General features: G+C 45.2%; 1 protein-coding gene across 6 annotated transcripts in view; it reads left to right on the top strand.

Moving 5' to 3' along the window:
* LOC129712461 (rho GTPase-activating protein 32-like) overlaps positions 1 to 23,325 on the top strand; it is a 570,135-nt gene that overhangs the window by 514,495 nt on the left and 32,315 nt on the right. For all 6 annotated transcript variants that reach the window (XM_055660923.1, XM_055660920.1, XM_055660918.1 and 3 more), the window contains 4 exons: positions 2,171 to 2,372; positions 7,983 to 8,173; positions 10,073 to 10,144; positions 19,165 to 20,265. In XM_055660923.1, the coding sequence (XP_055516898.1) occupies positions 2,171 to 2,372; positions 7,983 to 8,173; positions 10,073 to 10,144; positions 19,165 to 20,265 (1,566 nt within the window). The remainder of the gene's footprint in view (positions 1 to 2,170; positions 2,373 to 7,982; positions 8,174 to 10,072; positions 10,145 to 19,164; positions 20,266 to 23,325) is intronic.

The raw sequence follows: 23,325 nt of genomic DNA, 5'->3' as shown, positions 1-23,325 counted from the left end.
ACTAACTCTACTGAATGTTTTTCCTTCCATTATTTATTATGTAAAAGAATATGTTTGTTATGATTGTGTTTATAATTTGTTTGGTTGTTTTGTTGTTTGTCTTTTGCATAAAAGTCCGCGAGCATTGCCACTTTCATTTCACTGCACATCTCGTATGTGTATGTGACAAATAAGCTTGACGACTTGACTTGACTTGACTATCTCTTTTCAGATGTTGAACTGGAGAATAGGGAATCTGTATCCCCTGTGGGGAGATGTGTCACTGAACGCTGGGGGAATGCACATGAGAAGGAATTAAACTCCACAGAAAAAAAAAAGCCAACAATAATCGTTGCTCAAATCTGAAGAAGGGTTTCGGCCCGAAACGTTGCCTATTTCCCTTCGCTCCATAGATGCAGCTGCACCCGCTGAGTTTCTCCAGCATTTTTGGGTACAATCATTGCTCAAAAATTTGCAACTGGTAGAGCTACTTCCTCACAACACCAGAGAGCTGACTGGTGTTGTTTATGTGGAGTTTGCACATTCTCACTGCGACTGCGTGGGTTTTGTCCGTGTGCTCCTGTTTCCCCCCACACCCAAAGGTGTTCAGGTTTGTAGGTTAATTGGTTGCTGTGAATTAACCCTATTCACTCTGTGTGGAGCATACACTTCCCATCTGTGACTGCCTAGGTTTCCTTTGGGTGCTGCAGAATCCTCCCAGATCCCAAAATATAGGCTATTCGGTAGGTTAATTGGCAATAGTGAGCAGCCCATAAATGGGTGGTGGGAGAATCAGTAGTGGGCAGATTAATGGGCATGAGAGAGGGAATATGTTACAAAGAAATATGTGTGGGAATGAGAATCATGGATTGTTCAGCAAGCTGGCATAGACTCAAAGGGCCAAATGGCCACCTCATTTGATTATGAGGATATAAATAACAGTATATGAGGGTCTTGCACGTAGCTAAGTCTCGAAAGATTTATATCTGTTCAAGCTAGGTTGCACCTAGGTAGCTCCCACAGCGACACTGTTAAACAGCCCGACACACAAGCCTACGCTGCTCTATGTAGCTCACTGTCAGCTTCCCCGCTTCAGCATAACCCAGGCCGCTGCCCCTGATCGTGTGAACAAGCTGCTTTGCTGAGGTATGATTTGCATTTGGGGTAAAGAGGGTTTGGGTTCAAGCAATCTTTTTATGACAAAGATCATCACTATTTTACAAGCCAAAAGTCACATTTTGGCAATAAAAACTTTAAAGTGAGAGCTATATTGACGACTAAATTAGCACATTGCCTTTGAAAACGCACACTCACTCAGTCACACACAATCGCACTAAATGAGTGCCTGTTAGACACTGTGCCCATCCTCAGTGTGTAAGAATGTGAGGTGGTGAGTGAGTGTGCACGCCTGCGAGTGGGCTGTGTAAGAGAGCGTGCCAAAAAAATGTGAGCATGAGAACATGAGTGAGTGTGTGCAAGACCGTGTGTGTGTGTGTGTCCAAGAGCATGTTAATGTGTGCATGGCATTATGCCAGCACCTACACCAAGCCCATCAATCCCATTGCCCCACTCATTTCCTCTATATCTCCTGAACCCATCAGCTACCATCTGATCTCGCTGCTGCCGTGTACACCAGTGGGAAATGAAGCCCCAACCTGTGGTGCGTGGGAACAGTGTGAAACCCCATGGGAGGTAGCGTGGGACTGGGGCTGTTGGGGCGTGAGGTAACTGTGCCACCATGCCTCACTGATGGGGAGAATGTGGTCTGTGGTAACAGGTTCTCTGGAAGTGGGCTCCCATTCTTCTGGAGTAGAGGATGCTGTTTAGGAATCTCTGCAAGTATTGAGAGGAAGGAATGGATTTCCTAGAGTGGTGGGGGTTGGTGGGGGTGTTTGTTGCAGGATGAGATTTTCTGCAAATGAGAAGCTGTTTAGTGGAGAGCTGTGAGGAAACTAAACTGCATCGCTGCACACCTCTAATGGCCTGAATCCAGTGAGTGGGTTCTGGATTATCCCAATTTGTTTATGTTTCATATTTTGTAGTAGTCTGATACCAGTTTTTAGAGTCTGTGCATGTATCTGCTTCAGACACCCAGCGTGCGATGTGCTAGCAATATGTGGCTGGGTGGCTGGAGACTCCTGGTGCGGGTATTCTGCCGCTTTCACTATCATTCTTCTGGTTTCCCCTGCAGGACATACCTCTTTGTCTCGGCCCAAGTCCTTGCTGGTCTCGTCCCCTTCCACCAAGCTGCTGACCCTGGAGGAGGCCCAAGCTCGCACACAGCTCCAGATCAACTCCCCGCTCACTGCTGACAGCAAGTACATTGAAGTAGGAGATGGACCAGCAGCACTGCAGGGACGCTTCCACACGGTCATAGACTTCCCCGTGGACAGGTCAGCAACATTCACCGCCGACAATGCTAATGTACTTTAGAGATGTACCTAGCATAAAGCTGTGGTGGTAATGTTCTTTTGAAAACATTTCTGTTTGTACTCTCTCTCTCTCTCACCCTCTCCCCCTCCACCCTCTCTCCTTCTCTCCCCTCTCTCCTGCCCTCCCCTCTCTCCCATCCTCCCCTCTATCCCATCCTCCCCTCTCTCCCGTCTACTCTCTCTCCCGCCCACCCATCCTCTCTCTCTCTCTCCCACCATGTCGATAGGAATGGCCGGTCCAATCATTAACCCGAGGTTGAGCAGGATTCGAGTGTTTCTGGCCTTGGTGCCTTTACTTTAGAAGTGGGGAAGGGTTGTGATGAGGAATTGTAAGGAGAGACAGCATTTTCTCAGCTCACATACAGCACTTCAAATCTTCTCCCCAACGTAGCCTTCACATCTCTTCAGCGGCCGAGTGTCTTGGAAACTGGGAAACAGTTTAACTCTCGAGTCACGTTAAAATCATCCGCAGCCAATTTGATCAAAAGGTTTAAATTGCCATTTCATCCATCGGGACCCTTTTGCAGCATTATCTGAGGACTTGCATTCTCTGAAACATCATCACAGATTTCTCCACTTAAAGATGTGCAAATTTACAAAAAGAGAAGCTGCTGGAAGCATTAGTCTGAAGCAGAGTCTCGACCCGAAACATCACCCATTCCTTCTCTCCAGAGATGCTGCCTGTCTCGCTGAGTTACTCCAGTTGTTTGTGTCTGGCATTATTTATTATGCCACAGAAAAGGGGGCCATTTGGCCCATTGTCCACGCATCTGCTCCCCCTGCAGAGCAAACCTATCAGTCTCGGGTCCCATCTTCTTACTACCCCAGCAGTCTCCCTCACAAGCCCAACATTTGATTCTTCTGTTAGATACAAAATGCTGGAGTAACTCAACTGGTGAGGCAAAATCTCCGGAGAAAAGGAATGGGCGACGTTTCGGATCGAGACCCTTCGTCAGACTGATGTCAGGGGAGGGGGCGGGACAAAGATAGAATGTAGGCGGAGACAGTAAGACTCGGAGGGGAAAGGGCATGGAAAGAGAAAGCATGGGCTACGTGAAGTTAGAGAAGTCATAGAAACATAGAAAATAGGTGCAGGAGTAGGCCATTCGGCCCATCGAACCTGCACCGCCATTCAATATGATCATGGCTGTTCATCGAACTCAATATCCTGTACCTGCCCTCTCTCCATACCCTCTGATCCCTTTTGCCACAAGGGGCTCATCTAACTCCCTCTAAAATATAGCCAATGAACTGGCCTCAACTACCTTCTGTGGCAGAGAATTCCAGAGATTCACCATTCTGTGTGAAAAATGTTTTTCTCATCTCGGTCCTAAAAGACTTTCCCCTTATCCTTAAACTGTGACCCCTTGTTCTGGACTTCCCCAACTTCGGGAACAATCTTCCTGCATCTAGCCTGTCCAACCCCTTAAGAATTTTGTAAGTTTCAATAAGATCCCCCTCAATCTTCTAAATTTTAGCGAGTACAAGCCGAGTCTATCCTGTCTTTCTTCATATGAAAGTCCTGCCATCCCAGGAATCAGTCTGATGAACCTTTTGTGCACCCCCTCTATGGCAAGAATGTCTTTTCTCAGATTAGGAGACCAAAACTGTACACAATACTCCAGGTGTGGTCTCACCAAGGCCCTGTACAACTGCAGTAGAACCTCCCTGCTCCTATACTTAAATCCTTTTGCTATGAATGCTAACATACCATTCGCTTTCTTCACTGCCTGCTGCACCTGCATGCCTACTTTCAATGACTGGTGTACCATGACCCCCAGGTCTCGTTGCATCTCCCCTTTTCCTAATCGGCCACCATTCAGATAACAGTTAACTTTCCTGTTCTTGCCACCAAAGTGGATAACCTCACATTTATCCACATTATACTACATCTGCCACGCATTTGTCCATTCACCCAACCTATCCAAGTCACCTTGCAGCCTCCTAGCATCCTCCTCACAGCTAACATTACCCCCAGCTTTGTGCCATCCGCAAACATGGAGATGTTGCATTCAATTCCCACGTCCAAATCATGTTCAATTCCCACGTACAAGTCAATGTTCATACTGCTGGGGTATAAACTACCCAAGCAAAATATGAGGTGCTGTTCCTCAAATGTGTGCTGGGCTTCACTCTCAATCAATAGAGGAGGCCCAGGACAGAAAGGTCAGATTGGGAATGGGAGGGCGAATTGAAATGCTGAGCAACCGGGAGATCAGGTAGGTTAAGGCGGACTGAGCAGAGGTGTTCAGTGAAGCGATCGCTTACTCTGCCATTCAATCATGGCATTACTCTGCCATTCAATCTTTCCCTCTTAACCCCATTCTCCTGCCTTCTTCCCATAACCCCTGACACCCACACTAGTCATGAATCTTTCTATCTCTGGCATATAAATATCCATTGACTTGGCCTCCACAGCTTTCTGTGGCAAAGAATTCCAAAATAATCCAAAGAATCTGTGGATTCAAACCCTCTGACTAACAAAATTCCTCCATCTCCTTCCCAAAAGAACGTCCTTTAATTCTGAAGCTATGTCCTCTGGTCCTGGACTCTCCCTCTAGTGGAAACATCCTCTGCACATCCAAGCCTTTCACTATCCAGGAGCACACGATGAACACCCACAGAGTCAGAAGAGAACATGCAAAGTTCACAGGGACTGTACTCAAGGATCAAACCTGGGTCAATAGACAATGGGTGCAGGAGAAGGCCATTCGGCCCCTCGAGACAGCACCGCCATTTAATGTGATCATGGCTGATCATACCCAATCAGTACCCCGTTCCTGCCTTCTCCCCATATCCCCTGACTCCACTATCTTTAAGAGCCTTATCTAGCTCTCTCTTGAAAGTATCCAGAGAACCGTCCTCCACCGCTCTCTGAGGTAGAGAATTCCACAGACTCACAACTCTCTGTGAGAAAAAGTGTTTCCTCGACTCCGTTCTAAATGGCTTACTCCTTATTTTTAAACTGTGGCCCCTGGTTCTGGACTCCCCCAACATCGGGAACATGTTTCCTGCCTCTAGCGTGTCCAAGCCCTTAATAATCTTATATGTTTCAATAAGATCCCTTCTCATCCTTCTTGAGGATTCCAGAGTATACAAGCCCAGCTGCTCCATTCTCTCAGCAGATGACAGTCCCGCCATCCCGGGAATTAACCTTGTAAACCTATGCTGCACTCCCTCAATAGCAAGAATGTCCTTCCTCAAACTAGGGGACCAAAACTGCACACAATACTCCAGGTGTGGTCTCACTAGGGTCCTATACAACTTCAGAAGGACCTCTTTGCTCCTATACTCAACTCCTCTTGTTATAAAGGCCAACATGCCATTCGCTTTCTTCATTGCCTGCTGTACCTGCATGCTTACTTTCCCTTCCCAGTTCTCTCACTAGTCATACTGTCGCTGGAGATCTGAGGCGGTACCAACTCGCAAAGGTCATCGACCTCTAATCTAAACTGAGGTCTAATCTAAAATGAGGTTCAAAGTAAAAGAAGTACTGACACTTTTGAAAAATATAAAAGTGGATAAGTCTCCATGTCCTGACAGGATATTCCCTAGGACATTGAGGGAAGTTAGTGTAGAAATAGCCAGGGCTATGACAGAAATATTTCAAATGTCATTAGAAACGGGAATAGTCCCTGAGGATTGGCGTACTGCGCATGTTGTTCCATTGTTTAAAAAGGGTTCTAAGAGTAAACCTAGCAATTATAGTCCTGTTAGTTTGACTTCAGTGGTGGGCAAATTAATGGAAAAGATACTTAGAGATAATATATATAAGCATCTAGATAAACAGGGCCTGATTAGGAACAGTCAACATGGATTTGTGCCTGGAAGGTCATGTTTGACTAATCTTCTTGATTTTTTTGAAGAGGTTACTAGGGAAATTGACGAGGGTAAAGCAGTGGATGTTGTCTATATGGATTTTAGTAAGGCCTTTGACAAGGTTCCTCATGGAAGGTTGGTTAAGAAGGTTCAACTGTTGGGTATAAATGCAGGAATAGCAAGATGGATTCAACAGTGGCTGAATGGGAGAAGCCAGAGGGTAATGGTGGATGGCTGTTTATCGGGTTGGAGGCAGGTGACTAGTGGGGTGCCTCAGGGATCTGTGTTGGGTCCTTTGTTGTTTGTCATATACATCAATGATCTGGATGAAGGTGTGGTAAATTGGATTAGTAAGTATGCAGATGATACCAAGATAATGAAGAGGATTTCCAAAGTCTACAGAGTGATTTAGGCCATTTGGAAAAATGGGCTGAAAGATGGCAGATGGAGTTTAATGCTGATAAATGTGAGATGCTACACCTTGGCAGGACAAATCAAAATAGGACGTACATGGTAAATGGTAGGGAATTGAAGAATACAGTTGAACAGAGGGATCTGGGTATAACCGTGCATAGTTCCTTGAAGGTGGAATCTCATATAGATAGGGTGGTAAGGAAAGCTTTTGGTATGCTAGCCTTTATACATCAGAGCATTGAGTATAGAAGCTGGGATGTAATGTTAAAATTGTACAAGGCATTGGTGAGACCAAATCTGGAGTATGGTGTACAATTTTGGTTGCCCAATTATAGGAAGGATGTCAACAAAATAGAGAGAGTACAGAGGAGATTTACTAGAATGTTGCCTGGGTTTCAACAACTAGATTACAGAGATAGGTTGAATAAGTTAGGTCTTTATTCTCTGGAGCGCAGAAGGTTAAGGGGGGACCTGATAGAGGTCTTTAAAATGATGAGAGGGATAGACAGAGTTGATGTGGACAAGCTTTTCCCTTTGAGAATAGGGAAGATTCAAACAAGAGGACATGACTTCAGAATTAAGGGACAGAAGTTTAGGGGTAATATGAGGGAAACTTCTTTACTCAGAGAGTGGTAGCGGTGTGGAATGAGCTCCCAGTGGAAGTGGTGGAGGCAGGTTCATTGGTATCATTTAAAAATAAATTGGATAGGCATATGGATGAGAAGGGAATGGAGGGTTATGGTATGAGTGCAGGCAGGTGGGACTAAGGGGGAAAAAAAAATTGTTCGGCACGGACTTGTAGGGCCGAGATGGCCTGTTTCCGTGCTGTAATTGTTATATGGTTATATGGTTTATAAACTGTCTATTTCCATAGGCTTGCTAGGCATTCAGACAGAGTTGACGTGGAAAAGCTTTTCCCACTGAGAGTAGGGAAGATTCAAACAAGGGGACATGACATGAGAATTAAGGGACTGAAGTTTAGGGGTAACATGAGGGGGAACTTCTTTACTCAGAGAGTGGTAGCTGTGTGGAATGAGCTTCCAGTGAAGGTGGTGGAGGCAGGTTCGTTTTTATCATTTAAAAATAAATTGGATAGTTATATGGATGGGAAGGGAATGGAGGGTTATGGTCTGAGCGCAGGTATATGGGACTAGGGGAGATTATGTGTTCGGCATGGACTAGAAGGGTCGAGATGGCCTGTTTCCATGCTGTAATTGTTATATGATTATATGGTTATTCCCTAACCTGTTTTAATTTTTCACCCTCTGCAATGTTTTTGCTTCTTATGTTCCAAAGCATGTTATTTTCACTCAACTTGCATACTTGTTTCAACTACAGACCCGCCAAGTATTTAACGCAGAGTCCTTTACCATCGTTATCCAGGAAGAGGACAACCAACAAATCAAAGAAGTCACCTGTTGGCACTTGGCGCTCTTTCTTCAACCTCGGCAAGTCCTCTTCTGTGGTCAAACGGAAGCTGCACCGCAACCCCAGCGAGCCGACAGAGATGAAGTCCATGGTGTTGGCAGGTGTGTGATACCCAGGGGGAGCAGCACTCTTCCCCTTTAGTCCTTGATAAAGCTCTGTCCTCCTGCGTTGTGCAAGTAAGGTGACCATTTGCATAGTTTAGCATCGTTTAGAGATGCAGCATGGAGAGGGCTGCGCACCAGTAGAGTTGCCGCCTACAGCGCCAGAGACCCGGCATCGATCCTGACAACGGGTGCTTGTCTGTGCGGAGTTTGCATGTTCTCCCTGTGACCTGCGTGGGCTTTCTCCAAGACCTTTGGTTTCCTCCTACACGGCATAGACATAAAGGTTTGTAGGTTAATTGGCCTGGTATAAATGAAAATTGTCCCTCATGTGCAGGATATTGTTAATGTGCGGGGATTGCTGGTCGGTGCAAATTCCTGGGACCGAAGGGCCTGTTTCCGTGCTGTATCCCTAAACTGAAAAACTAAACCGTCGGGAGACCAGGATGGTGGTCTGCCTCCCTGGTGCCAAGGTCTCGGACGTGTCTCAACGCATCCAAGATATCCTGAAATCAGAGGGGGAGGAGCCAGAGGTCGTGGTACATATAGGTACCAATGACATAGGTAAAAAAAGGGAAGAGGTCCTGAAGGGAGGATTAGGGAGTTGGGAGGAGAGTTAAGGAAAAGGACCAAAAAGGTAACAATCTCAGGATTACTGCCTGTGCCACGCGACAGTGAGAGTAGAGATGGAGCGAGGTGGAGGATAAATGCGTGGCTGAAAAACTGGTGCAGAGGGCAGGGATTCAAGTTTCTGGATCATTGGGATTTCTTTTGGGGAAGGTGGGACCTGTACAGAAAGGATGGGTTGCACTTGAACCCGAGGGGGACCAATATCCTGGCGGGGAAATTTGCAAAGGCTACTGGGGAGACTTTAAACTAGAATGGTTGGGCGAGGGACTCAAATAGAGAAAGTTAGTAGACAGAATGGGAGGCAGGAAGCAGAAAAGGGAAGCACTCGGACACACGAGGAGAAAGAAAAAAAATGAAATAAACAGAGAATAAGAGACGGGGGGTTTCTTAAATGTGCATATTTTAATGCAGGAGCATTGTAAGAAAGGTGGATGAGCTTAGAGTCTGGATAGACACCTGGAAGTATGATGTTGTGGCGATCAGTGAAACATGGTTGCAAGAGGGCTGTGATTGGAAACTAAATATTCCAGGATTTTGTTGCTTCAGGTGTGATAGAATTGGAGGGGCAAGAGGTGGAGGTGTTGCATTGCTAGTTAGGGAAGATATTACAGCAGTGCTTTGGCAGGATAGATTGGAGGGCTCGTCTAGGGAGGCTATTTGGGTGGAACTGAGAAGTGGGAAAGGTGTAGCAACACTTATAGGGGTGTATTATAGACCGCCAAATGGAGAACGAGAATTGGAAGAGCAAATATGTAAGGAGATAGCCTGTTTAGGGGGGGAACTTCTTTACTCAGAGGGGGAACTTCTTTACTCAGAGAGTGGTAGCGGTGTGGAATGAGCTTCCAGTGGAAGTGGTGGAGGCAGGTTCGTTGGTATCGTTTAAAAATAAATTGGATATGCATATGGATGAGAAGGGAATGGAGGGTTATGGTATGAGTGCAGGCAGGTGGGATTAAGGGAAAAAATTGTTGTGTCAGCAGGGACTTGTAGGGCCGAGCTGGCCTGTTTCCGTGCTGTAATTGTTATATGGTTATATGGTAAACTAAACAGGCTGTGCCACTGTGCCAACCATTTGTTGTGAACATAGAAAACACTGAGAGTTGGTGAAGGTCAATTTTTTTTTTAGTTTAAAAGCTTCAGCATTATGTGAATCAACGGGAAACTGCAGAAAGAAGGCGTAATCTAATCTTTTCTGTAGGAGGTATAAAATTGTAGATTTAGCAGCTGTTTGTGATTGCAATTTCATCCTGTTTGATTGTGTTTTATCAGCAAAGGGTGATTCAGGAACACTTCGCTCTGCAAAAAGTGAAGAGTCTCTTTCATCTCTGCACAATGTGGAAGGTAAGTACAGAGCAAACTGCTGATTAGGTATGCATTTTACTGCATGATTGCTGCCATTTCCGCTGTTTCAACTGGAAGCATGTTCTTATAAGTGTAGTATATTTTTAGTGTATAATCTTATACATTGTACTGGTGCTGTTCAGATTTTAGGTCTGATGATTTTTGTATATTATTTAGCTATTGAAGGTCATTACTTTAAAATGGCTTTGTAAAAAATGTTTTATTAATGCAGATATTTTTCGATTGACATACACATTGATTACAAACCAAATAATCTTGGGAGACAAAGTTGTTTCTAAACTAATTGATCATTGTACCAAAGATTGTGTCTAGATTCAAACTGTCCATCTGTGCGAACAAATGGATTTAAAGCATTTAACATGTTATAGCGAGCCACGCATTGTTTTTCAAAAGTGATCTTTATTTTGTAATACTGAGAACAGCACACACGCAACTGGTGAGGGTTCTCCCAGAGTTCTGACTATATACAAGGGCACACCCCTCAACCACGTGACGACATCTTACCGCCAAACACAGTCACGTGACCCTACGAGTCCTAGTGCCGAGGGTTCGCTCAGTAAGTGGCCTAACCACTTACCACAATGTAACTTCTTAACATGCATCTGGATAAGGTCCCAGAAGATTGGAAAATGTTGTTCCTTTAAGTAGTGTTTAAGAAAGGAAGTGGAAGAAGCAGATGAGATAGCAACCTTCAAGAGGCATTTAGAAATATGCATGCAAAGGCAGGGAATATCATGAACCAGAGCATGCGCAGGCAGATAGGATTAATACGATTGGTATTGTGGTCACTGCAGACACAATGGCCGAAGGACCTGTTCCGGAATGGCACCATTCGATGGGGCAACTCAGGTTTTCCTTCAGTTTAGTTTAGAAATACAGCACGGAAACAGGCCCTTCGGCCTACCGAGTCTGCACCGACCAGTGATCCCCGCACACTAACACTATTCTACACACAATAGGGACAATTTACAATTAAACCAAGCCATTTACTTTACAAACCTGTACTTCTTTGGAGTGTGGAAGGAAATCGGATATCCTGGACCACGCAGGTCACGGTGTTAACGTAGAAACTATACAGACAGCACCCGTAATCAGGATCGAAGCCGGGGTATCTGGCGCTGTAAGGCAGCAACTCTACCACTGTGCCGCCCAATGATCCTGTATATTATTACTTTGACAATTCATTTCCTTTGTGAAATATTAATGATTGATTGTGGAAAATGCTTTATTTATAAACAACAGACAATAGGTGAAGGAGTAGGCCATTTGGTCCTTCGAGCCAGCACCGCCATTCACTGTGATCATTCATGGCTGATCATCCACAATCAGTACTCCGTTCCTGCCTTCTCTTCATATCCCTTGACCCCACTATCTTTAAGAGCTCTATCTTACTCTCTCTTGAAAGCATCCAGAGAACCGGCCTCCACGGCCTTCTGAGGCAGAGAATTCTGTTGATCTGCACCCAGACTTAGCTTTCAGCGGAGATTTTCTTTTAAACTGAGCTTGTATCCTGAGGCTACAGTGTTCACCCAGCAGTTAACCCACCTCCTCTGTGTGTCTTTGCCACTACATTTTACAGTTAAAACTGTCTTGATAGTTAAATACTTCCCATTCCCATGATAGGTGCAGTGTCAGGTCAGCTGGCTGCTTGTGAAGCAACTGATTAAAAAAGCAGATTTTCATTATTGCAGTGTCTCAACCAATCGGTTACAGGATTTTTTATAGCAATATCTTACATGTTTTAGTGCAAAGGAGTCTGGTTTAGCTTAATTGGGTTAAAATGATTGCGGTTACACAGGCTCGAAAAGGCTATTTAAGATCTGATTTATAGTACCAGACGTTGACTGGATTGTATTGTGCAGGTGGTTATCAATTATTAAAGCTTTATTTCAGACACAGGTCCATATACACATCAAACAGTACAAAGAATTACAAAGATACATTAAGAAATTGCATATTAGCCTAAAATATATATAAGCTATTGCACCAATGCCACCTTAGCCTAGAAGTGAATCTATAGCAGCTTTTCAGAGGGCTGACTAAGGCTTCAATTATGTGGTTCTCTGACTTGTCCAGGCGACACATAAAACTAAACATCAGCTGTCTTAAGAGTGCTTCACAGGTTGGCACCCTAGTGGACACAAACAATTGACTGGCACTATGCCACCTAAGGACACGAAGTAGCAACCTCATTGCATCATTGTATGCTACCTTAAGCCTCTGCATACTCTTTTTCTTATACTTAGACCACAATTGAGCAGTATATTACGGTGTGATGTAGGTTCTGAACAAGGAACACTTCACATGGTCAGAGCACATATAAAACTTCCTTATAAGCATGTTGGCTTGAAGATAAATTTTACTTCGGAGTCACGTGAGTGATTCCGTGAAGATCCCAGCCCAGTGCGCATGTGCGGCATAATCGCACAGCTGTGCAGAACGCGGCCAGCGGGAGTCGGCAGCTCCCGCATCCAAGGAACGTGAGGTAAGTACTTACCTTAATCGGGCCTTGTGGTTTTTTGCTCCAGGAGGAGCAAAGTAGAGAGGCAGCGGCCCCCGTTTTCGACTCCAGCGAAGGAGCCGACAGTGGAGGGGGAAAAGCGCTAACGGGACCGCACACGCTGCGGACCGCTGCAGGGAGCTGCGCTATGCCGGTCCGCTGAACAGCTGTTTGGTGAACAGCAGCGGACCGGCGGGAAGTTTAAAAACCCGACCGGCAGCCCTGCAGACTCCTGACAAGGAGAATCGCCGCCCGGGAACCGCTACAATGCCGCCTGAAAAACGGCAGGCAGCCTCTACATACAGGTAAGATAAAAATCTTCCCAATTCAACAGGTTCTACAGGAGCCATCTTCCTCCAAAACTGGAACAGGTTGGAGACAGCAAAAATAAGTATGTCTGTCTCCCCAAGCCAGAGGAGGTCATGGAGTTCACCTCCAGGAAAAAAGGGGCACTGGCTGAATGCCAAGGGAGCTGACACTCCTACCCCAGTGCTATTGCACTAGCCATCTCCCTTGACGAGGGATTGATGCAACAGCGGAGTTTGAGCTATGCCTCCTCCAATTTATAGCACACCCTTTTGCTCCCTCTTTTGAGGCTAGCTAAGGAGGCCAGGCTGGGCTGGCTTAAACGCTGGGCAGGCGGACGAGAACAGCAGTATGCCAGGGGAGCAGGATCAGGAAGAGCTACTGGGTGTCGTGGGCCACTACATGGCTCCTCCACGCGACCATCTTCCCAACAAAGCCCTGCAGGAGCAGGCCTTTCTAGAGGCAAATCTGCAGGCAGCTGGGTCAGCAGACTCGCAGACAAGCAGCGAATTCTGAAGCTCCTAACAGAAGGGTCAAGATGTTACCGCCTTTGCTCGTTTTTCCACGGATCATACTCACCTGGCAGGCGAGACGCCATGATCACCAAGGTGGTTCTCCCAGGATGAGACTATCCCGTTGCACTACCAGGGTGCTGACGCCTAAGATGTTCCCAAATTTGGGATACTCGACTGAACAATGGTGCATATAGACCTGCCCGCAACCCCAAATATACGGGGCTATGCAAACCGCTGCTGCGGGAAGAGAGGCAGCTAAACCTGTGCGCCTCATGAGGGCAGGCCATGGAATGAGCAGGACATCGCATCCAACACCCAGCTGGCAGCACCCCTCGGCATCCACCAGCAATATCAAACAAGGACTGGTGAAAGCCTGGCGACCGCTTCACATTACCCCCAAAGTTCTTTTTAGACAGGGGCCCAGAGCGGAGCCGTGGGAAAATGCGCCGCCCCACCGACAGCACCAGCATACCAGCAAACTACGCCTTCATGAAAAAACAATAAACATGGAGGTAGGTAGTCTGGTTCCTCCCAGTTTACACTAAATAAGGGTGTTCTACTAACTGCGGGGGGGGCATTTACACTTGTTGATAAAGCATGGGATGCTGTCACAAATAACTAAAATATACTCAACAGTATTAGAGGATAAAAACGAATTCAAATTGGGCATATTACCGCCAGTTCAGCAATGCGCCCAAAGGGCATTTTCTCCCTCTAAGAAAAGAGAAGTGAGAAGGTCAAGCTGAACTAGAAAGGCTCATTACTAAACGAATCATGGGAGTAAACATGAACCATTGGAATTTGTATCGAATATATTCACCAAAACTACAAAAGATGGTGAATGTAGCATCATCATTGATCTAATATCACTAAATAAATCTGTTGAGTATATACACTTTAAGATGGAGACGGGTTTTTGTCACTGCCAGACATCTGATCTCCCAAGGATACCTATGGGGAGCATTGATATGGAAGATGCTAACTATCTTATACCCATACACTAGGATCATTATAGATACCTAAAAAATGTTACCTGGATAATGGATATCCCGGTTAGGGCAACCATGAGAGCATAGAGCATTCCCTATGGTCTAACCTCAGCCCTAAACTATTATAAATATAAAAAAATATCCATGAAAATATTAAGAAAACAAGCATAATCATGGCATATATTGGATGATATCCTCATATTAGGGGAAACAAAGGAATTAGCTGTGGCAGCAGTTCTAGCTACGAAACAGTTCCCTAAAGCTCTGAGGTTTATCCCACGCCCAGATAAACCAGAATTGAAGCGTTAACTACCAAGGATTATCTGGGCTTCAATAATAATTCCGTCCATATGACTGTTACTTTGCCAAGGTACTTGGGTCACTATAATCAAATCATGAATGTACCCACTGAAGCTATATCACAATTAAGGTGGTGGGCAGACATATATTTGGCATAGTTTTCAGCCCTATTATCATCACCAATCCCAACTTGGTTATTAAAAACCGATGCCAGTACTTTAGGCTCGGGAGCAACTAAACTCCATATCCAGCACAGGTATTGGGCTAAAAAGCATATGCATTTCAAATGCAGCACGTACATATGTGGTTACGGATTGATAATACTATGGTGGTGGCTTATATCAACCATATGGGGAGCATAATAATCATTATTGTGCAACAAATTGGTCAAACAAATCTGGCAATGGTGTGTCAAAAGACATTTTAACTATCAGCTGCCTATGTCCTAGGAAGCTAGAACAAAGTGGGAGACACCATGTCACGGGGTAAAATTTATGATTACATTGAATAGATGTCAAACCCAAAATATCTGCTAAAGGTATTAAGCAGTTTGAAAGCCAGATATCAATTTGGTTGCACAAGACGGAATCACCAGTAACCTATGTATGTGACTTAGGAGCCAGATTAGAGGCAGCAGCGATAGATGCCTACACGCTGGAAGGGGGAATTTCTGCTTTGCCTTCCTCCCTTCTGCCTCATCAGATGGGCACTTCGCAATACAGATGGGATCTGTCTCCGAGATATTGAACGTGCCCGACCGGCCTACACAGCCATGGTTCCCAGTTCATCATGACACGGTGGGCGAGTCACCTATGGATTTCCCTAGTGGACCATGGTTGCTGACTCAACCCAGTATCAGGCACAAGCCACCCATGCCAGGGAAACATCAAACTCCTGGGTGCAGGTTTTGAATAGACCTTACCAGGGACTGGGATTATCCAAAGGAACCATTACTACCATGTCGGCATCCCTGCGAACAGTCACTAAAAGCTAACATGGGTAAAATACTGCCACGACGCAGGGACAACGAACTATTCAACCACTGACGTATTGGAGTTCCTGGAACATCTACACCATGACTAAAAGGTGAGTTACAGTGCCGTAAATACAGCATGGAGCGCCTTATCTGCTTATCTAAAACAGCATGTCAGCAGAGCATGGAATCCCATATCTCAGAGAATGGCACCAGCCAGATCCCTCAGCTTGCTCAATCTATGTTAAAAACGCTCATGCTTATGGCTCTCGTACACGCTCACAGAGTCCAGTCACTCCATAAGACTAGACTGGATAACATGGTGATTACCCCAGACGCATCACGTTCATATTCTAGGTCTGGTAAAATCTAACTCGCAGGTATATGGGACTAGGCGAGATTATGAGTTCGGCACGGACTAGTAGGGTCGAGATCGCCTGTGTTTTCCGTGCTGTAATCGTTATATGGCTATATGGACCAGGAACGCCCAATTCACTGGTGGGATTCCGGGCCTACCCACCAGAGTCCAGGTTGAGTGTGGTGACCCATCTACTACTATATATAGACACAACCCACAATCTTAGAGGGAGAGGAAAGCCTATGGGTCAACCACAGAAACCCCAAGACGGGGTACGAGCCAAACCACTCCAAGGTGGCTCAAACAGGTACTGAAAGCTGCCGGAATAGATAATAATACATTTTAATCCCATTCCACTAGGGCAGCATTGGTATCAGCGGCTGAACGAAAGGACATCCCGGTTGACCACATTCTCAATACGGCAGAATGGTCAAGGGAACGACGTTCAGAACATTTTTTATTATAAACCGTTGATAAACCTGATTTAATTGCAGGAAGAATATTACAAACTGCAATATTAATTTAAGCTCAGGGGAGCTCTTTATGTTGTTATTGTTAACAAATACCTTTCTGTTTCTTGTGAAAGCAGATCCACTGGTTGATTACGATAACACTTCCTCCCTCAAAAACTTCGGCAGTGAGTGAAATAAAAACTGTTACACGGTTTGAAATCACAGACCTTTGAAGTCTTCACGGAATCACTCACGTGACTCCGAAGTAAAATAGTAAGATTAAACGAGTACTTACCAGTATGAAGTTTGATCTGTATTTTATGAGGAGTTACGGTGAGGTATTACGTGCCCGCCGCTCCCACCCTCAATATATAGATCAAACTAATAAACTGATGTCTCATGATCTTTACTATCTTACTTCAAATATTGTGTCTATCCTGTGATTTCACACCGCTGCTTCGAAGTATGCCGCACATGCGCACTGGGCTGGGATCTTCACGTAATACCTCACCGTAACTCCTCATAAAATACAGATCAAACTTCATACTGGTAAGTACTCGTTTAATCTTACTATGTTACAGCGCTGTCGGTAGAGGTCTTTGTCATCCTTCCAGTCATCAAATATGACATGACCTAAGTATTTAATTTCCTCACACACTGCAAGAGGACTGTCTGACAAATAAAAGGTCAGAAAAGTTGATTCCCTGTCCTCAGCGCTTCTAACCACCATTATGCGGCTTTTCTTAGCGTTATACTTTATGTCATAATCAAGGCCATACTGAGGTGATGAGTTGTACTCATTGTTTGATGAACAAAGTCTCAGTTGATGCCACCGGTATACTTCTGTAACTCACAAGCTCAACAATAAAATTGCCACTTTAAATTTTGCATTAATCTCCATGGCTTTTGGCCTTTGATTAGTACGGGTGTCAGGGGTTATGGGGAGGAGGCAGGATGATGGGGTTGAGAGGGAGATAGATCACCATGATTGATGGGCGGAATGGTGTAATTCCGTACGTATCACATGAACATGTACTTTGTGTGAACAGCCCTTCCTGTCCTTACATAGAAACATAGAAAATGGGTGCAGGAGGATGCCATTCGGCCCTTCGAGCCAGCACCGCCATTCATTGTGATCATGGCTGATCGTCCTCTATTAATAACCCGTAACCAGTCTTAAATGACCTCCCCTTTATTCTAAGACCTTGAATGAGTTTACCCCTGAATGGTCAGTGTCATAATTAAGATTATATTCCTTTGTCCTGGACTCATCTAACCCTGGAAATAGAATCCTTAATTTTCTGAACTCAAGGAGATATAACTTATCCAGGAAATCTCTCTTCTTAATTAACCCAATTATCTCTGGAATCTCCAAATCAAATCACCAATTAACTTGGCGAATCTCCAGCGTCAGAATATGTGTTGCCTCGAACACAACACTGTACTTCAACTAAAATAGAAAAGGTTGCAAACTGCAGCTCGGGTACATCTGTGGAAAGAGAAACATGGTTCATTTTACAGATCAAATACCTTTCATCGGTACTGTGGACGTCTGGCAAGAATTCATCATGTCATGTATGTTCTGGCCTCGTGGATTTTTTACCGTGAGCTCTTAGTCGTTGTACGCATTGGTTTGTTATTGGGTTCAGTGAGGCTGAGAGTTCAGTAGGTTTGTGTGCACCTATCTGCAGGGGAGGCACCGAACCTTCCACGGTCCCAGTCTCCTTGAGCAGGGATGTCCACAGAAACCCGAGCTTGTAAAACATTCTGACAGTGGTTCATAACTTTTAAGTAGAGGCATCAAGATTTACACACCAAGTCATTTCCAAGGGCAACATGTGAAAAGTTTGTTTTATTTTAACCATATGACCAGATGCTTGTGATTTTAGTTGTAGATTTGTATAGCACAGAACTGGGATCCCCAGCCCTCCCTGTTCTTTTTTTACCCATCTACACATTATTTCATGGCTAAAGATACGTATCCCAGAGTCGCTGCTCCTCACTCGCTGGTTGACTCAAGGATCTTTCACTGCCCCATGGTCACATCTTCCCTGCTCTGCTGGCCCCGTTCATCACTGCCCCCGTACGTATATCACTATATCACTCCTGTGCTCAGTGCTGCTATATCCCATTGTGGGACAGCACAGAACAATGCCTACGGGACACTTGGATAGGCGAGGATCTGGATCTGGCTTCAAGTCAATAAATAGGACCAGGCTCAGTTCATCGCTTGTCCCATACCTACTTGGTTTGGCCTCCAAAGGGCCTGAAAGATCACCAAGGGTCCCAGGCCCAGCAGCAGGTGGGTGCAGGCGACTGGACAGACAGCAGGGAGAGTCACATTTGTGTTCAGCTCCTCCTTGTTACTGCATGTTTTCCCCAACATGGAGAGCGATAGATGGAACAGTCCTGAAGATTCACTGATGGGGTGATTGTCCGGTTGCATACCAAATGTGGATGTGCTTGCAGATATGGCAAGTGTCACAAAAAATACCAGGGATTTAAGAAAAATACTATAGATTTAAAATTTACATTAGAACTCATTTCATTGATGCTTGTGTATTCATAAATGTGTGGTAATTAATGTGCCGTTTGTTCCTCCTCAGGAGAATCCAAGATGTACAGACCAAGGAGGCCTCGGTCCAGCAGTGATGCCTTGTCCGTTACCTTCAACGTTGGTGGCCTTTCCAGCCTAAACCACTGCAATTCCTACGACAACCTTCCCAGCAACGATAGTGAAGGAGAGGATGCCATGCTCCAAGTGCCTGCACTGGTGTCTCCTCGAATGGACGAAGTAGAACTGAGCCCACCTGATATGGGAGCGGCAGGGTTGGACTTTGACCCAATGTCCTTTCAGTGTAGTCCACCACGGGCAGAACTACTGGAGCTGGACAACAACTCGTCTCGGGTTAATTCCCCGCCCACTGGTAAAGACAAGCTGAATGGCAGTTCGAGGGAGTCAGTCTTTGGCAATGTGTGTTTGACCCCTGGTAGTGCCACTAGTTCTGAACCAGCCTCTCACTCCCCAGATAAAGTACTCAGCCCATTCTTCTCGCCAGATCTGAGCCCCACTGATGAGAAACTGGCCAAACCACCTTCTTTTGCAGAAAAGGTGGTTCACGCCTTCTCCCCCAAAATAGGACGCAAGACCCCCAAGTTTCCCATGTTGACTATTTCTGATCCCATCGCCATCTCTGTTCCAACACGTGTTTCGGAAATGATCGGCAACATGGCTGCTGTCTCCCTAGCCTCGTCTCCGCCTTGCACCAGCCCAGCGGCCTATAGCAACGACAACAAGTCACCTCCGCAGATGATGTCCATGTTACTGAAGACCAGTGACATGCAACTGCCTGAGGTTTGTCGTCTGGAGATCCACAGGAAGCTCTCTGCTGCTGCGGCAGGCTCAGAGACTAAAGGGCAAAGTCCAGACTTGCACGATCAGACTTGCTACCCCAAGCCTGCGCCAGCTCCCTACTTCCAAACAGGTACAAAATGGCAAAGTGCAGACCAGCACGAGCTGACCAGTCAGAACAAAACTAAACCACTTCCTCAGTCGCAAGTAGGGACTAAAGGACAAAGTTCCGATTGGCATGATTCCAGCAATCAACCCAAGACGACACAGTCACAAATGGAGGCAAAAGCACCAAGCCCAGAATGGCATGAATTGACCAATCGGAACAAGACCACACCATCTACCCAGCCACATGGTAAGTGTTGATTGAGAATATATATACTTTATACCGCCAAAGACTCGGGTTCGATCCTGACTACGGGTGCTTGTCTGTACAGAGTTTGTACGTTCTCCCCATGACCTGCATGGGTTTCCTCCTGGATCTCCGGTTTCCTACAACGCTCCAAAGTTTGAAAGCTAATTGGCTTGGTATAATTGTAAATTGCCCCTACAGTGTGTAGGATAGTGTTAGTGTGCAGTGATCGCTGGTCAGCGCAGACTCGGTGGGTCGAAGGGCCTGATTCCGTGTTGCATCTCGAAACTAAACTAAACTAAACCTGCTCAATCTTTAATGGGAGGCACTCGGAGAGCATGCTGAACAGCATGGAACAGGCCCTTTGGCCCACCAAGTCCGCACTGAACAGCAATCCCCGCACATTAACACTACTCTCTACACAATACGGACAACTTCCTTTACATTGATACCAAACCAATTAACCTACAAACCTGGGAACCTTCAGTGTGCGAGGAAACTGAAGATCCCGGAGAAATCCCCGCAGGTCACGGGGAGAATGTACAAACACCGTACTGATAGCACCCGTAGTCAGGATCGAACCCGGGTCTTTGGCGCTGTGAGGCAGCAACTCCACTGCTGCGCCAATGTGCCACCCTGTGAGTGTTGAGGGAACTCAATTTTTAGTCAGCACATGATTAGTATCTGTCACTTGTTGCTATTGTCCTCACTGGAACTGATTTATGCCATAATACTCTTCCAGAGTAATAGCAGCTTCAAGGTATTGTATCATGATTCTCCTGGAGAGTGAACTTTGAGGAATTGTACGTTCTTTTGATAAGGTCCCACATACGAGAATAGTGGGCAAAATTGGGGCACGTGGTTTTGAGGATAGGGTGCTGACATGGATAGAAAATTGGTTGGCAGACAGGAAACAAAGGGTAGGGATTAACGGGCCCCTTTCAGAATGGCAGGCAGTAATTAGTGGGGTATAATATAACAATAATATAATATAACAATTACAGCACAGAAACAGGCCATCTCGGCCCTACAAGTCCATGCCGAACACATTATTTTCCCCTTAGTCCCACCTGCCTGCACTCATACCATAACCCTCCATTCCCTTCTCATCCATATGCCTATCCAATTTATTTTTAAATGATACCAATGAATCTGCCTCCACCACTTCCACTGGGAGCTCATTCCACACCGCCACCACTCTCTGCGTAAAGAAGTTCCCCCTCATATTACCCCTAAACTTCTGTCCCTTAATTCTGAAGTCATGTCCTCTTGTTTGAATCTTCCCTATTCTCAAAGGGAAAAGCTTGTCCACATCAACTCTGTCTATCCCTCTCATCATTTTAAAGACCTCTATCAGGTCCCCCCTTAACCTTCTGCGCTCCAGAGAATAAAGACCTAACTTATTCAACCTATCTCTGTAACTTAGTTGTTGAAACCCAGGCAACATTCTAGTAAATCTCCTCTGTACTCTCTCTATTTTGTTGACATCCTTCCTATAATTGGGCGACCAAAATTGTACACCATACTTCAGATTTGGTCTCACCAATGCCTTGTACAATTTTAACATTACATCCCAGCTTCTATACTCAATGCTCTGATTTATAAAGGCTAGCATACCAAAAGCTTTCTTTACCACCCTATCTATATGAGATTCCACCTTCAAGGAACTATGCACGGTTATACCCAGATCCCTCTGTTCAACTGTATTCTTCAATTCCCTACCATTTACCATGTACGTCCTATTTTGATTTGTCCTGCCAAGGTGTAGCACCTCACATTTATCAGCATTAAACTCCATCTGCCATCTTTCAGCCCATTTTTCCAAATGGCCTAAATCACTCTGTAGACTTTGGAAACCCTCTTCATTATCCACAACACCCCCTATCTTGGTATCATCTGCATACTTACTAATCCAATTTACCACACCTTCATCCAGATCATTGATGTACATGACAAACAACAAAGGACCCAACACAGATCCCTGAGGCACCCCACTAGTCACCTGCCTCCAACCTGATAAACAACCTCATATCTTCTTTTAGCTTTTCTAATTTATTTCTTAAGATTCTTTTTACATTCCTTATACTTCTCAAGCACCTCATTTACTTCATGCTGCCTATAATTATTGTAGATCTCCCTCTTTTTCCGAACAAGATGTCCAATTTCCCTTGAAAACCAGGGCTCTTTCCAATTTTTACTGTTTCCTTTCAACTGAACAGGAACATAAAGATTCTGTACTCTTAAAATTTCCCCTTTAAATGTCCTCCATTTCTCTTCTACATCTTTCCCATAAAACAAAATGTCCCAGTTCACTCCTTTTAAATCATCTCGCATCGCATCAAAGTCGACCGCAGCTATGTACGATATACATTAATGATTTGGATGAAGGGATTAAAAGTAACATTAGCAAATTTGCAAGTGATACAAAACTGGGTGGCAGTGTGAACTGAGGAGGATGCTTTGAGGATGCAGGGTGACTTGGACAGGTTGGATGAGTGGACAGATGCATGGCAGATGCAGTTTAATGTGGATAAATGTGAGGTTATCCACTTTGATGGCAAAAACAGGAAGGCAGATTATTATCTAAATGGTGTCATGTTGGGAAAAGGGGAAGTACTACGGGATCTGGGGGTCCTTGTTGATCAGTCACTGAAAGTAAGCATGCTGGTACAGCAGGCAGTGAAGAAAGCGAATGTCATGTTGACCTTCATAACAAGAGGAGTTGAGTATAGGAGCAAAGAAGTCCTCCTGCATTGGTACAGGGCTCTTGTGAGACCACACCTGGAGTATTGTGTGCAGTTTTGGTCTCCAAATTGAGGAAGGACATTCTTGCTATTGAGGGAGTGCAGCGTAGGTTCACAAGGTTAATTCCCAGGATGGCGGGGCTGTCATATGTTGATAGATTAGAGCGGCTGGGCTTGTATACTCTTAGAAGAAGGAGACGGATCTTATTGAAACATATAAGATTATTAAGGGTTTGGACACGGTAGCTAGAGGCAGGAAACATGTTCCCGATGTTGGGGGAGTCTAAAACCAGGGCCCACAGTTTAAGAATAAGGGGCA

This window comes from Leucoraja erinacea, chromosome 32, assembly GCF_028641065.1.
Source record: "Leucoraja erinacea ecotype New England chromosome 32, Leri_hhj_1, whole genome shotgun sequence".
Taxonomy (NCBI): Eukaryota; Metazoa; Chordata; class Chondrichthyes; order Rajiformes; family Rajidae; genus Leucoraja; species Leucoraja erinaceus.
Note: the sequence above shows the minus strand (reverse complement) of the source record. Positions and strands in the feature narration are given on the sequence as shown.